At 46.3% G+C, this 24076-nt stretch overlaps 1 protein-coding gene across 3 annotated transcripts in view; it reads left to right on the top strand.

Annotated features, from left to right (window-relative positions):
* The window catches only part of PDE4A (phosphodiesterase 4A), a 357141-nt gene that overhangs the window by 237174 nt on the left and 95891 nt on the right, over positions 1–24076 (top strand). The window contains exon 1 of one of the 3 annotated variants that reach the window (XM_079960033.1): positions 293–1201. The exons of the other annotated variants lie outside the window; for them this stretch is intronic. Within the exon in view, the coding sequence (XP_079816159.1) occupies positions 960–1201 (242 nt within the window). The 5' untranslated portion in view covers positions 293–959. Of the gene's footprint in view, positions 1–292; positions 1202–24076 lie in introns of those variants that run through there. 3 annotated transcript variants of the gene reach the window in all.

Below are 24076 nucleotides of genomic sequence, written 5' to 3'. Positions count from 1 at the left end.
AGAAATAAAACTCCTGCCAGCTCTGGGTCAAAGCTGCCTGTTTATTTGGTACCCCCAGTGAGGGGATTCAAGCTTGCACGACTCTGAAGAGTTTCTCCTCCCTGCCTGTTGCTGCCTGCCTGCCTGCCTGCCTGATTGTGCTGGGAGGGCCGAGAGATTGAGATAAGCATTTGTGATTAGCATTAAGCAACACAGCAGAGAAGGGAAGTCTGGCACGAAACCCGCACAGCTGGCTCTCTCTGCCCATGACTCTTCTAAGGCAGCTGCCGCCGCTGGGACACTTGTAAGCCAGTTCAGCCTTTTTGTGTCTGCAAGTGTGGATGGTTTTTCTGCTTTCAGGGACCTCTGCTCGCTTGGGAAGAGAAGGAAGATGGTGGGTCTGCTTTGCTGATAGCCAGGGATGCGGGCAGAACAAATCTGGCTTGTAGAGACTTGAGCAGGAAGGGAGATATTGCTGGCTCCTGGCGGCCTGGATCAAGAGCACGATAAAGAAGAGAACTTTATGGGCAGAAGGAATTCCGCACTGTGCTTGGCACCTGTGACCTCGAGAGCCCTTTTCCTTTGAAAGTCTTACAGCGGCTTACTCTCCTTCCTCCTCTTCTTCCAACTCCCCCCCCCATTAAAACAAAACAAAGAGCCCTCTGGATGCATCGCAGTGACTAGAAATGCTGCTTCCTTCTACTGCACCTCCAACTCACTCCAGCTTTCAGAAGAACTGGGGAGGAGCCTGACTTCTACCCTTGCCTCCAGGACAGTCAAGCGGAGCAAGGGAGGTGGGGACACACTGTTTTGCCAGTACTGATGCTTCAGCTGGGTACCTAAAGATCCAGCAGTGCATCCGTTGCATCTCCCTCCAGACTGGATGCATTATGACACACCTGTGGAGCCCTTGCCTTTGGCCTGCCTGAAGAGCTGTCCCCGGGACCAGCAGAAGCCTTGGCCAAAGACTGAGTGGTGCCATGGCTTCCGAAAGACCCTCCAACCTGCCCAGCATTCCTGAAGACACCTCCAGCACCACGGACGATGACGAGGCCTTCCTCCCCAGTGAATCCAGTGACTCACAGGCCTTAGCCAAACAGGTGACCCTTAGCAGGGCACCCAGCTCTCCGGTCTTGTTTGCTTCCCATTCGCCCAGCTACCTCATGAAACTGAAGGTCAGCAGGAGCATGTACGACTTTGGTCGGAAAATGAATACAGTGGGGTAAGAACTTGCTTTAACCCCCCCAGAGCTGCTGGTGACAGGGTGGGGTGTGGGGTTAGGGACTGTGTTCCAACATCCACAGGAAGCAATTTAAGAGGCCAGAACACACAAAAAGACGGACAGCAGCATCCTTGAGGCCTGCTTAAAGAAGCCCACATTCTGAAAGGTTGATTCTGGCCTTGGAATGATATATAGGAAAACTATTGCACAGTTTTGCTGGGTTTGTATGCCTTTTATTAGGTAGTGTGAGAGGGTACTTTAGCTTTTGCGGAATTAGATTTTTTAAATGTTATACAGTGGTCTGGGAGGGCCAACAAAGATGTTTGGTAGGTAAACATGGCTGGAGGCTTTGAGAGAGGGTGCTGTTGCCTCTTCTTTTGGCTCATTGTGGTCTGAGTGACATGATCTAATTAGGTGTGCGTTGTGGGGAATAAAGCCCTGGGTTTGTGTGTTAGAGCTGTTTTGCTGTTTAAGCAGGGCTATAGTGAGATGCGCTTGGGAGCTGCTCCAAAGAGAGCCAGTGTGGTGTAGTGGTTAAGAGCGGTAGCCTCGTAATCTGGGGAACCGGGTTCGCTTCCCCGCTCCTCCACATGCAGCTGCTGGGTGACCTTGGGCCAGTCACACTTCTCTGAAGTCTCTCAGCCCCACTCACCCCACAGAGTGTTTGTTGTGGGGTAGGAAGGGAAAGGAGAATGTTAGCCGCTTTGAAACTCCTGAAGGGGAGTGAAAGGCGGGATATCAAATCCAAACTCTTCTTCTTCTTCAATGAAAGGTGCCCTCCAGCTCCTTTAGCAAGGCGACTCCTCTCATTCCTGGATTGCACACTCTCTTAGCAGTCCAGTTCTGCCTTTAGCCCTGCAGCAAAGAGTCAAAATGACAGCAGGAAACCACACAGAGCAAGCTGGAGTTAACTCTTTATTAGCCCCCCCAAAAAAGGATTTGCACAGGAGTGTCAGGCCTAATGAGCGCAGCAACTCTGCTCCAGCAGGTCTTGCCCCCTTGAGGCAGTTGCAGAGACTGAAGGTCCTCACTTCCCCATAGCTGCCTGTCCCCTCCTCTTCAGGGTTTCCCCCCCCCCAAACAATCTGAGACTGGGTCTATGTCAAGTAACTTCTCCTCCACTTTCTTCATGCCTCTCCTGGTTTTGGGAGACCAGAGGGGAGGGGAGCTTGTCACAACAGAAGGGAAACACCAGTCTGACTCATCTCTGCCTCTTATCATCCCTCCTCTCCTGCTTCAGCTTCAGCCTCCAAGTCTGGACTGTTCTCTGCCACAGACTCCCCACGCTCATTAAGCCTTGTTACTTCTTCAGCTTCTGACACTCCTTTCCCCTGTCTTCTCCCTCCAACCACTCAGCGTTGTCCCAACCCCATTTCCCAGGCTCTGTGTCTTCTTTCCCCGGGTGTTCCCCAGCTGGTTTCTCCCACCCTTGCTCTGTGTCCAACCAGTCCATAACACCAAGAGAAAAATGCTTAAAATTGCTGCCTCTGGAAAAGGAAAGTGCCTAGATATTAGGGATGGGTGGCCAATGGAGTTGGGGTAGGGAAGAGACATGCAGTGGTGTCAGAGAAGCAAGAGCCTGTTCAGGCTTCTGAAACACCCTTCCCTGACCAGCCGGAGACGCTTTTTTTTGTTCCGAGGGTTCCAGTAAACCCAGCCCTGTTTGAATTTCCAGGAATGAGATATGTTTTCTTTCCAGGAGATGAAAGCAGAAATAGGATTCTCAAAAATGCCACCTTACACACAGGACACCAGATATTGCATTTGTACAGTAATGTGGTAGACTTGTGGAATGTACTCTCAGTCCTGAAAGACTCTCTAAAATAGGAGGAAAATTGAGATTTACAGAGAAGGCTGTGCATGCTTACTCCAGTCCAGTCCCATCCCGGGACAGAGACAGCAGTTTTATTTTTGCACAAGGCACTGCTTTCTTCAAAAGGCCCTATTCCTTTGTGTAGGACATTGGAACCACACGGGGGGGGGGGGTCGCTTTGAGACAAATGCCACACTAAATGGTTTTGAGCTGAAGTTCATAAGCGCTCCTTTCAAAGGAGAGCCAGATATCAGCGAAGCCAGAGATTTCTCTCTCTCTCTCTCTCTCTCTCTCTCTCTCTCTCTCTCTCCCCCTCTCTCTCTCTCTCTCTCAGGCCAGGAAGACTTGCATGTTATCCTTGCAAGATATCATAGCCTAATATAGCATACTCTTGGAGGGTGGGGCCTGGGTACAAGGAGAAGAGTCAATATGGAGCAAATGACAGCTACCTATTTATTTATTTATTTATTTATTTGTTGTAGTTGTACAATTTGGCTGACAGTATATTTCTATGATAGGCTGGTGACTAGGGTTGCCACTTCTGTCATTGGGTCATCATGTCTGCAGTGGCTTGTCCTTCACTGCAAGATCCAGTTTAGCACCTTTCCTAATGAAAAACCAGCTTTGCTAACAATTATAGTGCTCTCTTCTCTCTCATCTGTAACTTTATTGCCGATCCTGGGCTTCAAAAGGGTGAGGTGGACAGCCATGTCCATCAGATTTGCAAGTGCAGTGGCAGCCATCGCCACTGATACAACATACATATAAGCGGGGGGTGAAGGTGGTTCTGGGGTCTAAACCACTGAGCCTCTTGGGCTTGCTGATCAGAAGATTGGCTGTTCAAATCCGTGTGACGGGGTGAGCTCCTGTTGCTCTGTCCCAGCTCCTGCCAACCTAGCAGTTCAAAAGCACACCAGTGCAAGTAGAGAAATAGGTACCGCTCTGGCGGGAAGGTAAACAGCGTTTCTGTGCGCTCTGGTTTCTGTCACGGTGCTCCATTGCGCCAGAAGCGGTTTAGTCATGCTGACCACATGACCTGGAAAGCTGTCTGTGGACGAACGGTGACTCCTTCGGCCTGAAAGCGAGATGAGCACCGCATCCCATAGTCACCTTTGACGGGACTTAACCATCCAGAGGTCCTTTACATTTACCTTTTTTTACCAACTTGAATAAAATATTGAGGGGGGCAGGTAAACCCCACCCCACATTATTGTTCACAAGAAACACACCATTGGGATGGCAATGCCCATCAACTTTGCGGGGGTCCGCCACCCTCAAATATTTTATTGGGGGCTGCAAAGGCCCCTCAACCCCTAGGAGTTGGCTCCTATGCAAGTAACATGATCTGAACATCTTCCACACTCCAAACTTACCCTTCCTTGCTCCACATTTCTAGTCACGGGTGTGGGCTTTCCTAGTCTGGGGCCAAGCACTCTTTTCCCCTTCACTGCTTTCCCCACTAAACCTCACTCTTTACTGTTGAATCAGAGCAAATGGCAATCCAAAGAAAACCCGACTTGTCCTTTGCTTCAGTTCAGCAGTATAGATTGGGTTTCCCTGAGAAAAGCGATAGGGTAAAAAGAGAAGAACTGGACAGTGCCTAGAAAGCATGGGGCAAAAGTTAAGTGCATTTTACTTACTATATGTAGGGTTTGGTGTCAACGTTGCTTGTGCAGATTCTTTGCTGTTCACTTGTGTTCCTTTGGTGGTGAGAGAGGTTGGGGTTGGCCCAGGGTGTGGTTATTCATTTGTGGTTGGCTGTGGTGGTCTTTGTTTCCATGTGTGAGTGGGGTGGGTGGGTGTTTTGGCTCAGGATAGCCATATTGATTTGTATGCTGTTGGTGGATTTTTGTCATGGTCTTGTTGAGCTGTGTATGTGATAAAGGGAAGCCATACCGGGGTGAAGGCGTCTTCTTCTATTTGTCCCTGTGTAAGCAAAATAGAAACATTGCCACCCGACCCCACCCCATCTCCCTCCCCTCCACCTCTTTCCTCCTTTTCTTAACTAATGTCTCAACAAATGAAACTGATTTGTAAAAATGTTACATGGGGAAAAAATACGAGAAAGAGACATTGCACACACTTTTGTAAATCAAGAAAATCAATAATAATAATAATAATAATAATAATAATAATAATGGTAAATGCATCAGTTTGCATCTGTTGCTGTTCCTGAAGTGTCTTTCGAAAGGCAGTTTTATGTAGAGTAGTTCAGTTTCAATGTCCGTAGCACATGGATGATGGATTCAAAGTCTGCTCTTTCAAGATAAGCTGGAATGCCAGCCAGTGAAAACTACTCCTGGCCACTGGTCTTCCACCTGGCCATTTAAGCACCAAGTCCATCACTGCTGCCCAACTGCGAACTTGTTCCTTCAAGGGGTGCGCAGTCCTGTCCAAGACCACTTGCAAACACCCATCCACATTGCCTGTACAGTGGTACCTTGGTTCTCAAACTTAATCTGTTCCAGAAGCCCGTTCCAAAACCAAAGTGTTCCAGAACCCATATACAGTGGTGCCTCGCAAGACGAAAAGAATCCGTTCTGCGAGTCTCTTCGTCTAGCGGTTTTTTCGTCTTGCGAAGCAAGCCCATTAGCGGATTAGCGGATTAGCGCTATTAGCGGCTTAGCGGCTTTTAGCGGCTTAGCGGATAAGCGGATAAGTGGCTTAGAAAAAGGGGGGGAAAGGGGGAAAAAGTCAAAAAACCTCGCAAGACATTTTCGTCTTGCGAAGCAAGCCCATAGGGAAATTCGTTTTGCGAAGCGCCTCCAAAACGGAAAACCCTTTCGTCTAGCGGGTTTTTCGTCTTGCGAGGCGTTCGTCTTGCAGGGCACCAGTGTAAAGTAATGCAAAACGAATTAATCTGTTCCAGACTTTTAAAAACAACCCCTAAAACAGCAATTTAACATGAATTTTACTATCTGATGAGACCATTGATCCATAAAATGAAAGCAATAATCAATGTACTGTACTATAAAATAAATAAGGCAGTATTGTAGATGAAAAAAATTAAAATTATTATTTTTTCTTACCCACACTGATGATAGTCATTGTTTGGATGGGGGGCTTTTATCCATTTCCACAGTCACACAATCAATCAACCAGTAGCTGAACTGGGTTCCACGCAGTTGCAAAAACAAATTAATCGAAAAAGCCTCAAAAACAAAAACTCAAAATAAATAGCAAAAACTAAAGCGCCAATCTTAACCAGTTCCAGAAGTCCATTTGACTTCCGAAATGTTCAAAAACCCAGGCACAGCTTCTGATTGGTGCAGGTGCCCCGGAAACGATAGCCGGCAGCCGCATCGGATGTTCAGCTTCTGAAAAAGTTTGAAAACCAGAACACTTACTTCCAGGTTTTTGGAGTTTGAGACGCTAATCCTGCCCCAAACTGTTTCCCAGGCGCTGGTTCAAGAGTTCAGTCTCCTCCTTGAGAGTCACTGGTGGAAAGAGCTGGAAAGGGGTAGAACATCTGGGTGTCTCCTGCAGAGACTAGAGCTAATACAGCTGCCAGGAGGAGGAGTAAATCTCATGCTGGGAGGCCAGAATCCAGAGTCCGTAGGGAAGAGCATTTTCTCCTCAGCTTAAGTAGAGTTTATTCTGTTCGCTCAACTCCCATATCCACCAGGCTCTACTTGTGACCTTCCAGATGGGATGCCATCTGCAGTATGGACCTAGATTCACCTCTGAGTCTCATGGTCCGAGCCTTAGAAGATTTGGCAACCCTTGAGTAGGGATGGGCACATCAGTCTGGCTTGTGTCAGTTTCACGTCTGCTCCATTCATCAGTCCATTCTGTCCCATTTCCACATTAGTTTGATAGATACTTGAAACAGTGTTTCATCTCAGCTTGTACTTTAAAAAGAATCCAAGTACTGCATGCCAATAAATTTGGAGAACTGCAAAACCCAAAGGTTAATTGCATTCCAACCCATGTATTGTTTGTTGAATGGTTTCTTTAAATGTAAAGGTTCATCATTGTTCCACCCGATGTGTATGTCTTTAAGGGGCCAGAGCAAAATAACGAGACCCAGCTTTACAGCTGTGAAACCTAGCAGGTGCTGCTGAGTTGTATTGATTAAGCTGTCTCAGCAATTGGGTGTAGTCTATAAGGAGCAGCACATAGCTCTCCTATTACCCTGGGGGATGGGTTGGTGGTTGGGTCTGGTTTGTTGTTGATGTATTTAGTGTACACTGGTGCCCCGCAAGACGAATGCCTCGCAAGACGGAAAACCCGCTAGACGAAAGGGTTTTCCGTTTTGGAGGCGCTTCGCAAAACAAATTTCCTATGGGCTTGCTTCGCAAGACGAAAATGTCTTGTGAGTTTTTCCGACTTTTTTTCCTCCCCCCCCCCCCTTTTCTAAGCCACTAAGCCGCTTATCTGCTTATCCGCTAAGCCGCTAAAAGCCGCTAAGCCGCTAATAGCGCTAATCTGCTAAGCCGTCAATGGGCTTGCTTTGCAAGACGAAAAAACCGCTAGACGAAGAGAATCGCGGAACGGATTCTTTTCGTCTTGCGAGGCACCACTGTATAAGGAGTTTTTGTTTTTGTTATTAAAACCTTGTTTAAGTTATTTTTGAGTCCCTTTTTAATGCATGGTCTCCCCAGCAAGCTCTCTGCAGTGCTACTAAACTGCAAATAGCCAACATTATTAGCCCGAGAGAGGTGAGTTTAGGTCTGTTCACTTAAAAATATAGAGCAAATCAAATTCCCTTCCAACCTCCGCTGCTGGATTGGTGTAGCTTATTCTAGAACCCAAAGAAACAAAATACAGTGGACCCTCGGGTCACGTTACCTTTGGGTAACGTAACTTTCGGGTTGCGAACGCGGCAAACCTGGAAGTGTATACTTCCAGGTTTCGCCGCATGCATAGAAGCAGCACCTGTAGATGCAGACTGTAGATGCAGACTTTTACGTACAGACCCCCAGAACAAACTAAGTTCGTACCTGGAGGGTCCACTGTACAGTGGTACCTCAGGTTAAGAACTTAATTCGTTCTGGAAGTCTGTTCTTAACCTGAAACTGTTCTTAACCTGAGGTACCACTTTAGCTAATGGGGCCGCCTGCTGCTGCTGTGCCGCCAGTGTGCAATTTCGGTTCTCATCCTGAGGTAAAGTTCTTAACCCGAGGTACTATTTCTGGGTTAGCAGAGTCTGTAACCTGAAGCGTCTGTAACCCGAAGTGTCTGTAACCTGAAGTACCACTGTATAATGAATGGAACCCAGTCCTTACTTTTAAATCTCTGAAAGGAAGGACTGGGCCAGATTTGGTGGGTTGGCAGGTGGGGAGATAGACGGAAGAGGCTATTATGTGTATTTTTTCCCAGGGAGACAAATTGGTTGGGGAAAGCTGCTCTTTCTCTGTAACGTCACAGCTCTAAAAATAGTTCCCAGAGCCTGCGCCGTGTTTTGTTCAAAAGGGCTAAGCAAAAGGAACCGAAAGCTGTGGCCAAAGTAGAGGCATCAGCGGAAAGGTGGCTGCTGCTGCTTCCTCCTCCTGCTGCTCATTTCCGGCCCAGCCAGGCCTGGTCTCTTTAACAGCAGCCCCGGGCTTTTCCTGGAATGAAGATTAAAGTGACGTGGCCTCCAAGCAGGCTGGCGGGGTGAGAAGGGAAGCTTCATGTGCTAGGTTTCTTTGTATCGGGCTGCTGGAGAAGGCACAGGGTTAGCAACCCTGATTTTTTCCCAAAAACCTGATACGTTTCAAGAATTTCTGTGCTGCTCAAAAGTTCTTTAACCAGAAGATACTGGTCTAATTTATAAAACGCAGGCTAATTTTCTTTATCTTATCTCTGGGGTCCAAGATGGCTACAGCTGGGTATTATTTATTATTATTATTAATTAAATTGATATACCACCCTTTATCCAAAGATCTCAGGGCAGTTCACAAGGTAAAAATACAGGATAAAAGCACAAATAAATAGAACCAAAACAAAACAATAATCCCCACCTCTCCCACAAGCACATTAAAAAGACTATAGAATATTAATCAGCCCAAGGCCTGGTTGAAGAGAAATGTTTTTGCCTGGCTTCTAAAGGTATACAGTGGTACCTCAGGTTACATACGCTTCAGGTTATAGACTCCGCTAACCCAGAACTATTACCTCGGGTTAAGAACTTTGCTTCAGGATGAGAAAAGAAATCATGTGGCAGCGGTGTGGCGGCAGCAGGAGGCCCCATTAGCTAAAGTGGTGCTTCAGGTTAAGAACGGACCTCCGGAATGAATTAAGTACTTAACCCAAGGTATCACTGTATAATGAAGGCACCAAATGAACTTTCCTGGGGAAAGCATTCCACAAATTGGGAGCCACTGAAGAAAACATCCGCTCTCATGTTGTCACCCTCTGAACCTCTCATGGAGGAGGCACATGAAGAAGGACCTCTGATGATGATCGCAGGGTCCAGGTTGGTTATACCTTGAGGTACTGTGGTCCAGAACCATTTAAGGCTTCATAAGTGAAAACCAGCACTTTGAATTGGGCCTGGAAGCTAATCGGCAGCCAGTGCAGTTGGGTCAGGATCGGGGTACTATGTTCAAACCATCTTGCCTCAGTAGGCAACTTGGCAGCCACAGTATGCACATTCTGAAGTTTATGAACCGTTTTCAGAGGCAGCCCTGTGTATAGATTGCATTGCAGTAATCCGGCCTAGAGGTTACCAGAGCATAGACAACAGAAATTCAGCTATCCCTGTTCTGATGGGGTGCACCGAGGTCACCAGCCGAAGCCGGTGGAAGGCACTCTGTGCCACCAAAGCCACTTGAGCCTTAAGTGACAGCAGAGGATCCAGGTGTAACCCCTAGCTACGTATTCGCTCCTTCAGAGGCAGTGGAACTCCATCACAAGCAGGCCACCTCCCATCCATCCGGCCTAAGGAACCACCCACTAACAATGCCTCAGTCTTATCTGGATTGCACTTCACTGGCTCTCATCCAGTCCATTACCAAGGCAAGACAGTGGTCCAGCACATTCACTGCAGATGTGAAGAAGAAGCAGAGCTGTGTGTCATCAACATATTGCTGACAACGTACTCCAAAACTCTGGATGACCCAACTCAGCGGTTTCATGTAGATGTTAAACAGCAGGGGGGATCAACTTGAACCCTGAGGAACTCAACACTCAAGGATTCCTGGAGCCAAAAGGCACTCCCCAACCATCACACTCTGGGAACAACCTTCCAAGTAGGACTACAGAACCACTACGAAGCAGTGCCACCAACCCCCAACACAAGACAGCCTCTCCAGAAGGATGCAATGGTCAATGGTATTGAAAGCCACTGAGAGGTTGAGGAGCATTAACAAGGACATATTTCCCTTTTCTCTCTCCTGACAAAGGTCCATACAGGGCAATCAGAGCAGTTTCTGTGCCAAAACTGGGTCTAAATCTGATGGAAATGGATCTCATCATGGACTTCATGGAACTGGCGGAAATGACTGGCAGAATCCGAGACCAGGGAGAAGAGTCGGTGGAAGAAGATTGGAAGAAATTTAAAGTTTATTTACAGAAACATTGTAAAATTAAGGAATGTTAGAAGGAGGCTGGAATGAAGTTATGTTGCTTTAGCGGAAATATTATAAAGGATTAAGTAAAAATAGATTGTTAATGGAGGAAAGGAGGAAAGGTAAAGTTACATTATATTAAGATAAATTATAGGATAAAAATTGGGAAAGTTGGAAAGGATTTGCTGAAATAGCTAACCGAACTAGAATACAAAAAAAGGGAGGTGCGAGGAGGTCAAGGAAACAAGTAAATGAAAGATAAGTTATGGGAAGGTTCGTTGTGTTTTTTTAATTGTTTCTGTTTTTCTGTTTTTTATAAAAAAAAATTCTCTATTCTCCTCTTTCTTTATTGTGATGTTTGTTAAGTTTTTGTTTAACTTGGAATTATCTCTTTTTCCTTTTGTAACATTTAAAACTTTAATAAATATTATTTTTTTAAAAAATAAAAAAATAGAATATCAAGTTTCCTCCAAGAGCACCTGGATCTGGCCAATGAGCACCTGCTCAAGAACCTTAACAAGAAGGGAAGATTAGCAACTGGCCAGTAGTTAGTTAGGTTTTCCGAATCCAGTGGTTTCTTAAGGAGAGATTTTACCACTGCCTCCTTCAAGAAGGCAGGGACCACCCCCTCTTGTAAAGAGGCATTAATCACCTCCCAGGCCCAGCCAGCTGTCCCCTCCCTGCTAGTTTTTTATCAGCCAAAAAGGGAAAGGGTCCAGGGTGCAAGCAGTCACCCTGGCCAATTCAAACACCTTGTCCGCATCCTTGAGCCTTACCAACTGAAACTCATCCAACACAACAGGACTAGGCAGTGCTCTGGACACCCCTTGAGTGTCACCCCTGGTGTCACATTTTATAACACATTTATGACGTTTTAACTCACCAGTATAGATTAGTCTTTGGATTCCTCAACACCGCCTCTGAAACCAGCTCTGTCAACTCAGGCAGGGCAGGGCAGCGAGGTGAGTGGTAAACCAGCAGAATCCCTAATCTGTCCTGATTGCCCAGTACGCACCCTGGTGGACACAGCTAGGTGAGACCAACTCCACCCTGCTCACCCACCCAGGTCTTGGCGATACAAACCAAATCGACCTCCTCATCCGCAATCAGATCATGGATGAGAGGGAGGTCTGAGCATCTACAGACATGAGGGCTGGCTGATAGGACAATCACGTTGCCCAGGTTGGAGGAGGGGCTGGCACATGGCACAGTCGCCAACTGCCTGTGCTGTGTGCCCCTTACCCAGCCTGCCCCAGCTCCCACACCATACCTCCCCCTGCCCTGAAGTATTGCAAACCCTGCCCCCAGCTCCTCTCTTCCCAGGCATATTTTTCAAGTAAAACAACACCAACCCTGAATTTAAAACAATGCAAGTTTAAAAACCCACCCCCGTTAAAACAAAAATCTTACCATAAGGGGCCTGGCCCCACACCTTCATTCCACCCTTGAAATGCTTCCCCCAAAGGGACGATGACCTCCAAGGCCAGCTGGCTTTATAGCGCTCCCCCAGCTGGATCAATGAGGGTGAGGCAGAGTCCATAAATGCAGGTGTGCATGTTTATCGCTAGGATTTTTTTGGGGGGTGCTGGTGGTTCTTTTTTTAACAGATTTTTTTAAGACATATCTTTCTAAAATGCACTGAGGTGCAACTCATTATGTCCCGTGCTTTACCTTGTGCTTTATCCACAATTTAGTCCCCACTATGGAGCTTTGGCGGATGCAGGTGGCGCTGTGGGTTAAAGCCTCAGCGCCTAGGACTTGCCGATCGAAAGGTCGGCGGTTCGAATCCCTACGGCGGGGTGCGCTCCCGCTGCTCGGTCCCAGCGCCTGCCAACCTAGCAGTTCGAAAGCACCTCCGGGTGCAAGTAGATAAATAGGGACCGCTTACCAGCGGGAAGGTAAACGGCGTTTCCGTGTGCAGCTCTGGCTCGCCAGAGCAGCGATGTCACGCTGGCCACGTGACCCGGACAGCGCTGGCCCCTGGCCTCTTAAGTGAGATGGGTGCACAACCCCAGAGTCTGTCAAAACTGGCCCGTACGGGCAGGGGTACCTTTACCTTTACCTTTTATGGAGCTTTGGCATACTGCTTCTGGTGCTCACAACACTTAGCTTTGGAAAACTTTAGTTTGGAAGAAGCAGCACTTTGAAGTATGCTCGTATATCTTTGGCCTTGCTGTCATCTTCAGTGAAAAAAGTTTTGCAGACTTTAGAAACAATGCACAAAGCAAGTTAAACCTGTTTGCTAAAGGCGAAAAGATGTGCAGCTTGTGTACACACCATAAACAGTGACTACTCTTTTTAAACTGCCTTCAACTCCTTGGAGCGGGGGGGGGGGGGGAGAGTTTCCTGCCGTTTTAGAAGGTCAGGTGTTTGCCTGTGCTATGAGCTGAGGAAGAAACTAAGTTCTTTATTCCTGCTTACACAGGCTTAAGGGTACTCTTACTGATTTTAAAGATCAGGTAAGAAAGCGAGAAGTTCCCTATCCCCACACTGGTTCTAGTAGTTTTCAGATAAAAACAAAGTCACCTTTGTGCAGTTGTGCTATCCCTGCGCTTCTATAAGCCATACTTTGCTATTCAAAATAAATCTTATGCTGCAGCATGTAAAAACGGCAGGCTTTCATGTGTGCCCAGACAGAGATTTAACTTCTAGATACCCCATGGAAGAGTCTGAAGCCTGGCAAGTCTGATGCAGATGTCTGCATACTAATGCATTTTCTCAAAAGCCAGACCCTCCCCACAAGGGAAGTTAGCAGGGGTGCTAACTTTAATAAAATATTGGGGGGGGACCCCAAGGAACCCCTTGGCCCTTAGGAGTTGGCTCCTATGACAGAGAGCAGGGCAGGAGAACAGGGACCATCGGGACTGATTCGGCCGCACAGCTGCTGTTTTGGAGATATTGGGAATATCTGGGAGTCACTTCAAAGGCCTTTGGCAGTCTGTGGATTTAAATAGAAGCAATTCTCATGCAACACACCCAGGCAGAAAATGGGAAGCTTGGTGGTGTAGAGGTTGCATTTACAATTCAGCAGTATACAGATTTATAGTAAGACTATAGTCTACATTTTTCAACCAAATGTGTAAGTGTGAGACAGTGGCCTAAGATAGAACAGCCTTTGGAAAAACCTATTTGTTCTTCCCCTGGTAAAAAAGTAAAGGGACCCCTGACTGTTAGGTCCAGTCGCGAATGACTCTGGGGTTGCAGCGCTCATCTCGCTTTACTGGCCGAGGGAGCTGGTGTACAGCTTCCGGGTCATGTGGCCAGCATGACTAAGCCGCTTCTGGCGAACCAGAGCAGCGCATGGAAACACTTTCCCGCTGGAGTGGTACCTATTTATCTACTTGTACTTTGATGTGCTTTCGAACTGCTAGGTGGGCAGGAGCTGGGACCGAACAATGGGAGCTCACCCTGTCACGGGGATTCAAACCGCCGACCTTCTGATCGGCAAACCCTAGGCTCTTGTAGTTTAGACCACAGCGCCACCCACGTCTCTTCTTCCCTTGGTAAAGAGCCAGCCATGCCCAGTCTCTGGCCTGTGCTGGCTACTGTGTCATCTATATGGACTGGCAAGGGGTTTGCTTGGGCTGCAGCCCTGTGCTCTTTGTGCAGACCCCTGTTATTGGGTACACTGGAGCAGCACTTTCTCTGATGCCCCTGAATTCCTCAGCAGGCCTGTTAGGACACATGCGCCAATGTGGAAGGGCAGCTTCCATGCCTCCTCCTCCTCCTCCTACCATGGAGGGGAAGCAGCCCCCGGCCTGTGGCAGGGACAGGAGGAGCCACCGGCACCGCTGGCAAGGGAAACCGAGCTACCACGTGACACCTGGATGTGACATCATGGCATCATGACATCACACACGTCGTCAGCCCCCCAATCTCCTACCCGAGTCGGCAAGCCTGATAGGAGTTCAGTGAGTTGCTAGTAGTGATTTGTTTTTAAGCAGGGCTGTGAAAGCGTTTCAAGCACATTCTTCCCCTGCTCAGAGAATTGTGGGCACCAGAGCTGCTTAAGGGTTGCTGGGAGCTGTAACTCTGTGAGGGGTGAACTACAATGCCCAGGTTTTTTGAGGCCACTCTCCTGGGGCTCCCCAAAAGTTTGCCAACCTGAGTGTGTCCGCACACCTGCTCTGTAAATTCCCCTGATGAATACAGCTGAAGTGTGTTGAAGGTTGGCCATTAAACAATCATTGTGTTTTACTGGCCTTTCCTATTGTGTATTTCCTTTCAGCAGTCAAAATACCTACCTTTTCACCAGTACAATGCAGTGGTTAGAGTGCTAGCCTGGGACCTGAAAGACCAGGATTCTACATCAGCAATAAAGCTCACTGGGTGCCACTGGGTCAGTCACAGTTTTCCATGCTAACAGGGTTAGGTTGATGATACAATCATGTATGACCTCCCTGCAGGAAAGGAGGCATAAAAAATGTAGACATTCCAAGTGTCCCTATTTTCAATGGACGGTCCTGGATTTACTGAAGCCATCCCAGTTTCTGATTTGATCCCAGAACGTTCCGCTTTTCCTTAGGACATCCGTATTTTCATTGGAGAAATGTTGGAGGGTATGGAGTTATGTGACCCCCAAGCCAAGGGGATAAGTAACTATACAACCTTTAAAAGACATCTGAAGGCAGCCTTGTACAAGGAAGGTTTTTAAATGTTTAATGTTTTATTATGTTTTTATGTATGTTGGAAGCTGCCCAGAGGAACTGGGACAACTCAGTCAGTAGGGCAGCGTATAAATATTATTACTACTACTACTACTACTATTATTATTATTATTATTATTATTATTATTATTATTATTGAATAGGACGTCCGTATTTTCATTGGAGAAATGTTGGAGGGTATGGAAATATAACAATACATACATGTACAGTATACATATACAGTGGTACCTCGGGTTACAGATGCTTCAGGTTACAGACTCTGCTAACCCAGAAATAGTACCTCGGGTTAAGAACTTTGCTTCATGATGAGAACAGAAATTGTGCTCCGGTGGCGTGGCAGCAGTGGGAGGCCCCATTAGCTAAAGTGGTGCTTCAGGTTAAGAACAGTTTCAGGTTAAGAACGGAACTCCGGAACGAATTAAGTACTTAACCCGAGGTACCACTGTATAAACAAAATCCTGTATCCCCTTTACTTGTAGTAAGCCCCATTTAACAAAACGGGACTTGCTTTGGAATAGACATCTATGGAAATCTGCTGTTGAATTTGTTTGTACTGGTATCAAACACTCTAAGCCTTTTTGTCCCGTAAACAGCCTTTTTAAAAAAAAACTCCTAAAATTGACAACAGTAGTAGTGTACTCAACTTAAGTCACAACATAAATAGTCCTCTTAAAGTGATTTCTAATATTAGCGTCTCCATCTAAAATGAGGAATATTTTTTGATCAGTAAGTAGTTGTCAAATTTTTTTAATACAGGTTTCTGTAAATTGTTTTCCTTCTTTTGCAGCCTGATCCTATGCATGTTTACTCAGAAGTAAGTCCCACTGAGTTCAATAGGGCCTACTCCCAAGTAAGTATGTATAGGATTGTAGCATTAATCTTAGAAAGTTGGCTTTTATTTTATTTTTATTTTGCTGGCCATAGATGCAAACTCGGCACATGCACACGCACAGTGGGAACCCTTAACAACACCCAGTTTGTTACTAAAAACCCATCACCACCAAGAAGCAGTGCAAATCCAGAAGGAATTTCTCCTTAACAAGCCAAGTGAAATAAAGGGGAGCTGCACAGAGGGCTCAGGTGTTCTGCTATCTGCAGAGAACCACTCTTAAAGTTGGAGGCTCTATTCCTTATGCGGTGCTTGCAGTCCGGGCTAGCTCCAAGTTTCAGGTGACCCCCCCCCCCATTACAAAGCACCCCTTGGTAAGCCCCCGGCCACAACTTTCTCCTGACCTAAGGAGCAAGCATTAGTTCTCTGCAGGAACCTGCCTGAGAGTTTGTCTGTTTGCAGTTCTGTTCCTTGTGTTGTGTTTCCAATTCTATTCCCCCACATCTCTTTGCCATTACCTCACACATACTTCCTCGTTGGTTCGTCCCTTTGGCATTTCTAACTGGAGACTGTTAATTACTTTAAGAAAAGAAAAGAAACCCGCGAATTTGCACAAACAACAAGAGCATCATCGCGTTCGGTTTGGCTCACAATCTGTGCCTGCGAAAATAGTGGCTCAGGCTAAAGAAACTGTATGGGTCTGGAATCCTGTTGGTCCCTTGAATTCCTTCCCTGCACTCTCTGCCGTCTGCAGCGTTGGTGCTGAAGCGCAGGAGCAAGTTGGCTGAGAAGCTCCCTCCCTTGGCTAGCAGCCATAGTGGAAAATACTGCACTGGCAGAATCCCAGCCTCAAAACCCCTGTTGCCTTACATGGGCAGATTTTGCTTTTAAAAAACAGATCTATGGCTGCAATCTTTGCTGCAGAATTTACTTGAGGAGCGGCAGGAGGCACGATGGATTATTTTCCCCTTGCAGACTGGGAAGATGGAGGTGCAGGGGGTCTGGGGGGCAAGATGGAAGAAACATCTAGCTCCAATTTTCCTAGGACTTACCGTATTTTTCTATCTATAAGACGCCCCCGTGTATAAGCTGCCCCCTAATTTTTGACATTATTTTTAGGTGGGGAAACCTAGTCTTATACACAGAAAAATACGGTATTTGCAAGAGGGTTGGTTGTCTTTTGACCTTTCTTGGTAGCCTGAGAACAGTGTCTTTCCTTGACCATGGGATACTGAAGCCAAGAGCATTCCCATCATTCTGATGGTGACAGAAAGACGTCAAACTGGAATCCGTTAGGGCGTTCCAAAAGTGCCTGTGGATATTGCATGTGCATCCTCCTGACATTGTGTCCTTGTTAGGCAACAGCTCCTGCTTGGGTACCCAAAGGTTCGGCAGATGCAGTAATAGTTTTCTGTGGACTTCTGAAATATTAAGGTCAAATGTCTTCCTACACACCTGATGTGCAAATCTCTACATTGATTCATACAATGTCAATCAATTTCTCTTGATGCCCACTAGGTGGCAATGTCCCCCTTTTTTCTAGCTTCAGTACTTTGTGTGATGACATGAATGGGCCAAATTGTTACTAGAGGAAAAGCTACCGTACTTTGCAGAGAGTACACTTTAGAGTGAAGAAAATCCAGAAAATGTGTAACTCCTTCCCCTGCCAGCACTTCTCCACTTCAAATCTCCCATTCCAATAATATATATTTTGTTTATTCAAATTTTATTGTTTTTCTGTTACAGAGTCATTTACAAAACACATTGTTGTCTTTAAACAAAATGCTAGGTTTTAAAAAGGTAAAGGGACCCCTGACCATTAGGTCCAGTCGTAGCCAACTCTGGGGTTGTGCGCTCATCTCACTTTATTGGCCAAGGGAGCCGGCATACAGCTTCCGGGTCATGTGGCCAGCATGACTAAGCCGCTTCTGGTGAACCAGAGCAGCGCACGGAAACGCTGTTTACCTTCCCGCCGGAGCGGTACCTATTTATCTACTTGCGCTTTATCTACTTGTGCTTTGGGGTGCTTTCGAACTGCTAGGTTGGCAGGAGCACGGACTGAGCAACGGGAGCTCACCCCGTCGTGGGGATTTGAACGACCAACCTTCTGATCGGCCAAGTCCTAGGCTCTGTGGTTTAACCCACAGCGCTACCCACGTCCCTTTTAAAAAGGTAGCGTACAAATAATACATTTTATCAATACAAAATAATAGGATAGACAGGTTGGACTAGGTATATAATTCTGATTTTTATATTCTCCAATAACTTAAAAGTTATTGACATTTCTGCACTTTGAGCCATGTCCATTGCTTGTGTTTTCCAAGATAAAGCAAAGATATGAGGGGGGGGGGAGAGGGAAAGAGAGAGATAGAAGAGAAAGGGAACAAAGAAGGGGGTTACCATTCCAGTAGTATTGACAGTTCCTGAAATAAGAATAACACCACCACTGCTCTGATACCAAGAAGTGCCATGGATAATAAGCTAGGTATAGGGTTGCCAGTCTTGTGGCCTGCAGATGTTGTTAGGCTTCCAGCTCCCATCAGCCCCAGCCAGCTGGGGGAGGCCAGTGGTCAGATATGACGAAAGTTTGTCGTTGACACCTGTCAGGTGTGCATCTTCAGGGGGTGTCAAACTTTGCAGTCCACCAAGAACTGGAGGGCACTGTGTTGGCAACCCTTGGCAGGTACCTTGGAGAGTCCCGGAGTAGAACCTTCTGGGTCCAAGGCAGCAGCGCCCAGCAGATCTGTTCGGGGCTGGGTGGGTTGGGGGGGGCTGGGGTTAAGGTTAGCTTGCATGCTAAAGTCAGGGAAACTTGCAGGGAAACTTGAAAAGAATGTTAAGTGGGACTGAACTTTGAAAAGCATAGCTCCAGAGTGGGAAACATTATGTGCAAGGGCCCTTTTGAGTTTCCTCATAATGCACTGGGATTACTGCCATGATGAAGAGCGGGCAATATAAACAAGCAAGCAAACAAACAAACAAACAAACAAACTGAGGCTCACATTGTCAGAGAGCCTACTGTGCATGTCTGCTCAGAAGTAAGGCCTAGTATGCTTAGTGTCATTTACCCCCAGGGTATGTTTAAAAGAGGGATGCAGGTGGCGCTGTGGGTTAAAACAGAGCCTAGGGCTTACCAATCAGAAGGTCGGCAGTTCAAATCCCCTTGACGGGGTGAGTTCCCGTTGCTCGGTCCCTGCTCCTGCCAACCTAGCAGTTCGAAAGCACGTCAAAGTGCAAGTAGATAAATAGGTACCCCTCCAGCAGGAAGGTAAACGGCGATTCTGTGAGCTGCTGCTCTGGTTGATCAGAAGTGGCTTAGTCCTGCTGGCCACATGACCCGGAAGCTGTACGCTGGCTCCCTCGGCCAATAAAGCGAGATGAGCGCCGCAACCCCAGAGTCGGCCACGACAGGACCTAATGGTCAGGGGTCCCTTTACATTTTTTTTAGTCTTATGTAAGTATTCAGCAAACCTCAATAAATCACATGTGGGGATGAAATCTGTAGGCCATGGGTAGGCAAAGTAAAGCCCGGGAGCTGGATCCAGCCCAATCACCTTCTAAATCCGGCCCACAGACGGTCCAGGAATCAGCTTGTTTTTACATGAGTAGAATGTTTCCTTTTATTTAAAATGCATCTCTGGGTTATTCGTGTGGCATAGGAATTCATTCATTATTTTTTCCCCAAAATATAGTCCGGCCCCCCACAAGGGACAGTGGACCGGCCCCCTGCTGAAAAAGTTTGCTGACCCCTGCTGTAGGCCAATATTTTATTTTATTTATATCTCGTCCTCCCTCCCAACAGTGGCAAATATATCTGTGATAAAAGAATTGGGGTTTTTTGTGTGTTTTTAAAAAATAGAAATGTATTTAAAACATTAAAAAAAACAAGTGAAAAGATTTTAAAACAATAAACACGGTAAAACATGAAACAGATTTTTACATAGGTGCATCATGGGCACATTTGGTTACTTCTGTGATAAGCGGATTGTTTCCCATGTAATCCCTATTCAGGCATTCAGATCCTACACTATTCAACACTGCAGGGGTGAGCATGCTAGCCCCACCTGCTTCATTTATCACGGGTCTCATTGCCCCCCACGAGTTAGAGGGCTGAATGTCTACTTCCCTGCTCATGAGGACTCCCCGTGCAATTTGGAGCCCTGATCTTCCAGGGTTTGGGGAGCCTCAATGAGCAGAGAAGACTCTACACTTCAGAAGTCCTCCTCCCCAACAAGTGGAAGGTAGTGAAACCCTCAATCTCCTCCTCTTGGCTTGAGTCTTGAGTGCTTGGAGAGAGGTGTCAACTTGTCTGCAAGTTGCAAAGGATTCACGCTTGGCCAGGTCTCATTTGCATGTGTGAACTGAGACTGCCATTTAAATCACATTTCTGGGGGTGATCGATAGTGGTGACCAGCAGTCTTTCTCCGAAGTTTGCCCACTGCTACAGATCTCATCCGGGAACCCCAATAAGCTTCCAACTTCTCCAGGATTCTCAGGAACACAGTTTAACGTGGCTTTTCAGTCCTGGAATAATAATGCACATTAGCAAGAGCTGTCCACAAGAGGGCATTGCAATATAATTTGTTGAACTACATGTGAAGTCCCATATTGCTGAGTTGGGCAAAAGGTAGATTGGAACCTACTACAGTATTAGATTACTGGGTGATTTGTAACAGATCATCGAGGGATTATGACTGCCACGCGCTGGATAATGGCAACAGGGAAAAGGCCCGAAAAAAAAAATATTAATTCTGTAAGGATCCCAAATCAGCTGTAACTGGCAGGTTGACTAGTATTTATATATGCAGTTTGTTCCGCTGTGTGACTCCTGGTGTGTGGCAGGTGTTTGTCTCCACCACTCAGCCACCATTTCAGGTCTGGCTCCACTTGGTGGGTCTTGGGGTTCTAGTAAAAATAAAACCCAAAGCAGATCCCACAAGCATGTAGCTTGCAGCTGCTTGATGTTCTTCTTTTTAACTTGTAGGTTTGGGCTGTGAATGCTTAAATTAGCTTCCCGAATGATAGCTCTTAAGGAGACATTTGCCTTAGACTGTCATCCCTGATGGGCGATTATTTTCTTGCACCCTGATACAGAGCCTAGGGTTTCTAAGAACATCTAAAACACCAGATTAAAAACTGAATTAAAGCCATAAACTAAAGATTCTAAAATGCATTACAGTAATGAAAAGAATCAGCAGTACAGTTCTCAGCCTACCCCTCTCATCATGCTAAAAAAGTAAGGGGGCGCTTTTGGAGCAAGAAATAAAGAGCGAAGATTACATATATGATGAATTTGGGGTTTCATGATGTGAGAGGCTTAGATTTGTGTCTGTGATGGTTTCCATCTCAAACCACCTGATAAACTGAGGTGGTAACAGTGAGAGTTTTCTTTCTGTCCTGTCCCCCAGCCCATGACGATGGTTTAAAAGAGGGCCAAGCATGGAAACCGCCTGCTTCCAGATCCATCCCAAAATTTCCCCGCCAAGCCAGGGAGCCTCTCCCTCTGGTGTGTTTTGGTGGAAAGGGAGCAGGGAGAGGCAAGGAGTGTGTGTGTGTGTTCTCTGGATTTAGCCCAGAGACCTGGGCCATAGCTGTCAACGTTTCCCTTTTTTAAAGGGAAATTCCCTTATTCCGATAGGATTCCTCACAAGAAAAGGGAAAAGTTGACAGCTATGGCCTGGGTATCTTGGAGGGGATGCTAACCAGGCTCAGAGTAAAAGCACAAACAGTCGTCAGAGTAAGAAGGGTGTGACTTCACTCACTCTCACACACACACCCTCAGCAGCCCAGTCAACTGGGATGAACTTTCTGTCTGTGGGAAAGGATCTTATGCCCCTTCCCCCAACTGCGCAGCCAAATTCGGACAGTTAAGTGGCTGAAGGAAATGCTTTGCAAATGTAGGGGCTTCCATTGGAACAGTGGCATAGCGTGGGTTGTCAGCACCCAGGGCAAGGCAAGTAATTTGCGCCCCCTAACCCGTGGATTTGCGCCCCCTAACCCAAATCCCCAAATGTTGCGCCCGGTGCGGTCGGCCCCCCCTGCACCCCCCACGCTACGTCACTGCATTGGAAGCTGTGGCACTCACTGGCTCTGCAAGTTCAATTCAGGTTCTGCCCTGCACAAATAATGACCCAGCTTCAGCTCTGCTTAAGGCAGCTTTGTACAGAGTAGCAGCAGCCACAACCCAGGGCAACCAAGCCAGATGGGCGGGGTATAAATTTTTATTATTATTATTAAAGAGGCCCACAAAAGTTACTCTGGCCTGCAGAAATGCTTCCTAGCCTGCTGGGGGCTGGCAGAGGAGGGAGGAGGAGTTATGTACCTCTTCGTAGCAGCCCACTGCATCTCTGTGTTTAATACAGCCCACTTACACTAACACAGCCCTAAACTGATTTTTGAATTCTGAATTTATTGTTATTCGCGTTTTATTTTATGCTGTATTTTATGCTGTTTTTTGTTGCATCAATTAAGTGTTTTAAATTTGTTATTAGCCACCCTGAGCCTGGTTTTCTGAACTCAGAAGGGCGGGGTATAAATAAAATATTATTATTATTATTATTATTATTATTATTATTATGCTGTGTACAGGTGAGGGGTGAAGCACTCTGTCCTGCCTTTTCCACCAGTATGCTTGTTTACTTGTTTTACAGCTACCAGGCTAGTGTGTAAATGCAAGGGTGGGCCCGGATAACTCAGGGACCTGTGCCGTGTCTGGCTGAAAAAATGGCTTTCTTGGAAGCTCAGCTTTTATATTGAACATAGAGCACATTTCTGATGGCTGTAGAGCAACGTTTGAAAACATTGCCAGCATGTTTCCTGCTAGGTGCTGCTATATTGGTGGCTTTTCCCAAACATTTTCGGTGGAGGGTCCCCTGGCTATGAAATATTCTACCTAGTGAAACTCACCTGGAATTGGCATTTTGTTGTCTTTTCAGCATCAAGTTAAGACTTTCCTGATCTCCTGGGCGTTTTGAGTTCTGGTTTTCAGTCTCTGCGTATGGTTGATGGTTTTCATTTAGCATATGCATGGCTATTTTAGTTCTGTGTTGTATTTTATTACATTGACTTTGCATTGGGTTTTGTGCTTTATTGCCTCTTAAGCTCAATGTGAGGTTTTACTGTAATATGGTTTTGTTCTGTTTTCATTCTTTTTCATCTTTGCATAATGCCTAGAGAATTCATTTCATGGGGCATTTCTTATATGCAGTAAATAAATAGATGCAGTGCCCATTAGGTGTAATAAAGAGCCTTTGGGGCAGGAGGAAGGAAAGGATTTGCTTGTGCTATTCCAAGAATACAGGAGTGTCCTTATTTCCAGATGTGAAAATTTTTCTATAACACGACAGAATTGTTTATGTGTGCGCAGGCAAAATATGAACAGCACTCAGCTCAACTGCTCCTCTCCAGAACTATCCCCTAATTTGTGTATATTCCTATCCTTGAGGATAATCCAGCATAACTGGAAATCCGTTGAAATTTGCATGATTTTCTGTGTAAAATCTTTCTGAAGCACCCTTGGGACTTTCGTTTCGTTCTTCAGTAATTTATTTTTAAGAAACGTAATGACCCGCCCTTTGACCTTGTTGCTGGATTTCTTTCCTGCCATATCCCCAGGGGCTCAACATGGATTGCTAAAGTGGTTTCTCACAATTTATCCTTATACCAGACCATTTGAGGCCCAGAGACAGAGACTTTCCCAGTAATCTGAATATCAGAGGGTGGATTCACATATTACCTTTTAAAAAAGTTTTATCCTAATCCCCCCCAGTGTACCTCTGAAAACACAGGGTAGAATTAAAGGAAGCATTAGGTGGGGAAGGTGTGCTAGGTATGAGGTCTGCATGCACAATGAGACTTTCGGCGCCCCCTCCCCTCAAACCTGTTGTGGGGGTTTCCTCAACCCTCTAGAGGAGATTTACACACCCCTCTACATTTCTGTCATGATCTTGCAGACTGTATACAGTATTACACTGTCCCTGAGATGAAAGAGCTTCATTTTAGAAGCCTGCTGAGAGACACTCTGGAAATGGGCAAGAGTATACACTGCTTTTACAGCATAGTATATGAGACACA

The sequence above is a fragment of the Podarcis cretensis genome (assembly GCF_951804945.1).
Source record: "Podarcis cretensis genome assembly, chromosome: 17".
Taxonomy (NCBI): Eukaryota; Metazoa; Chordata; class Lepidosauria; order Squamata; family Lacertidae; genus Podarcis; species Podarcis cretensis.
This window is presented reverse-complemented; position numbering and strand designations above follow the sequence as displayed.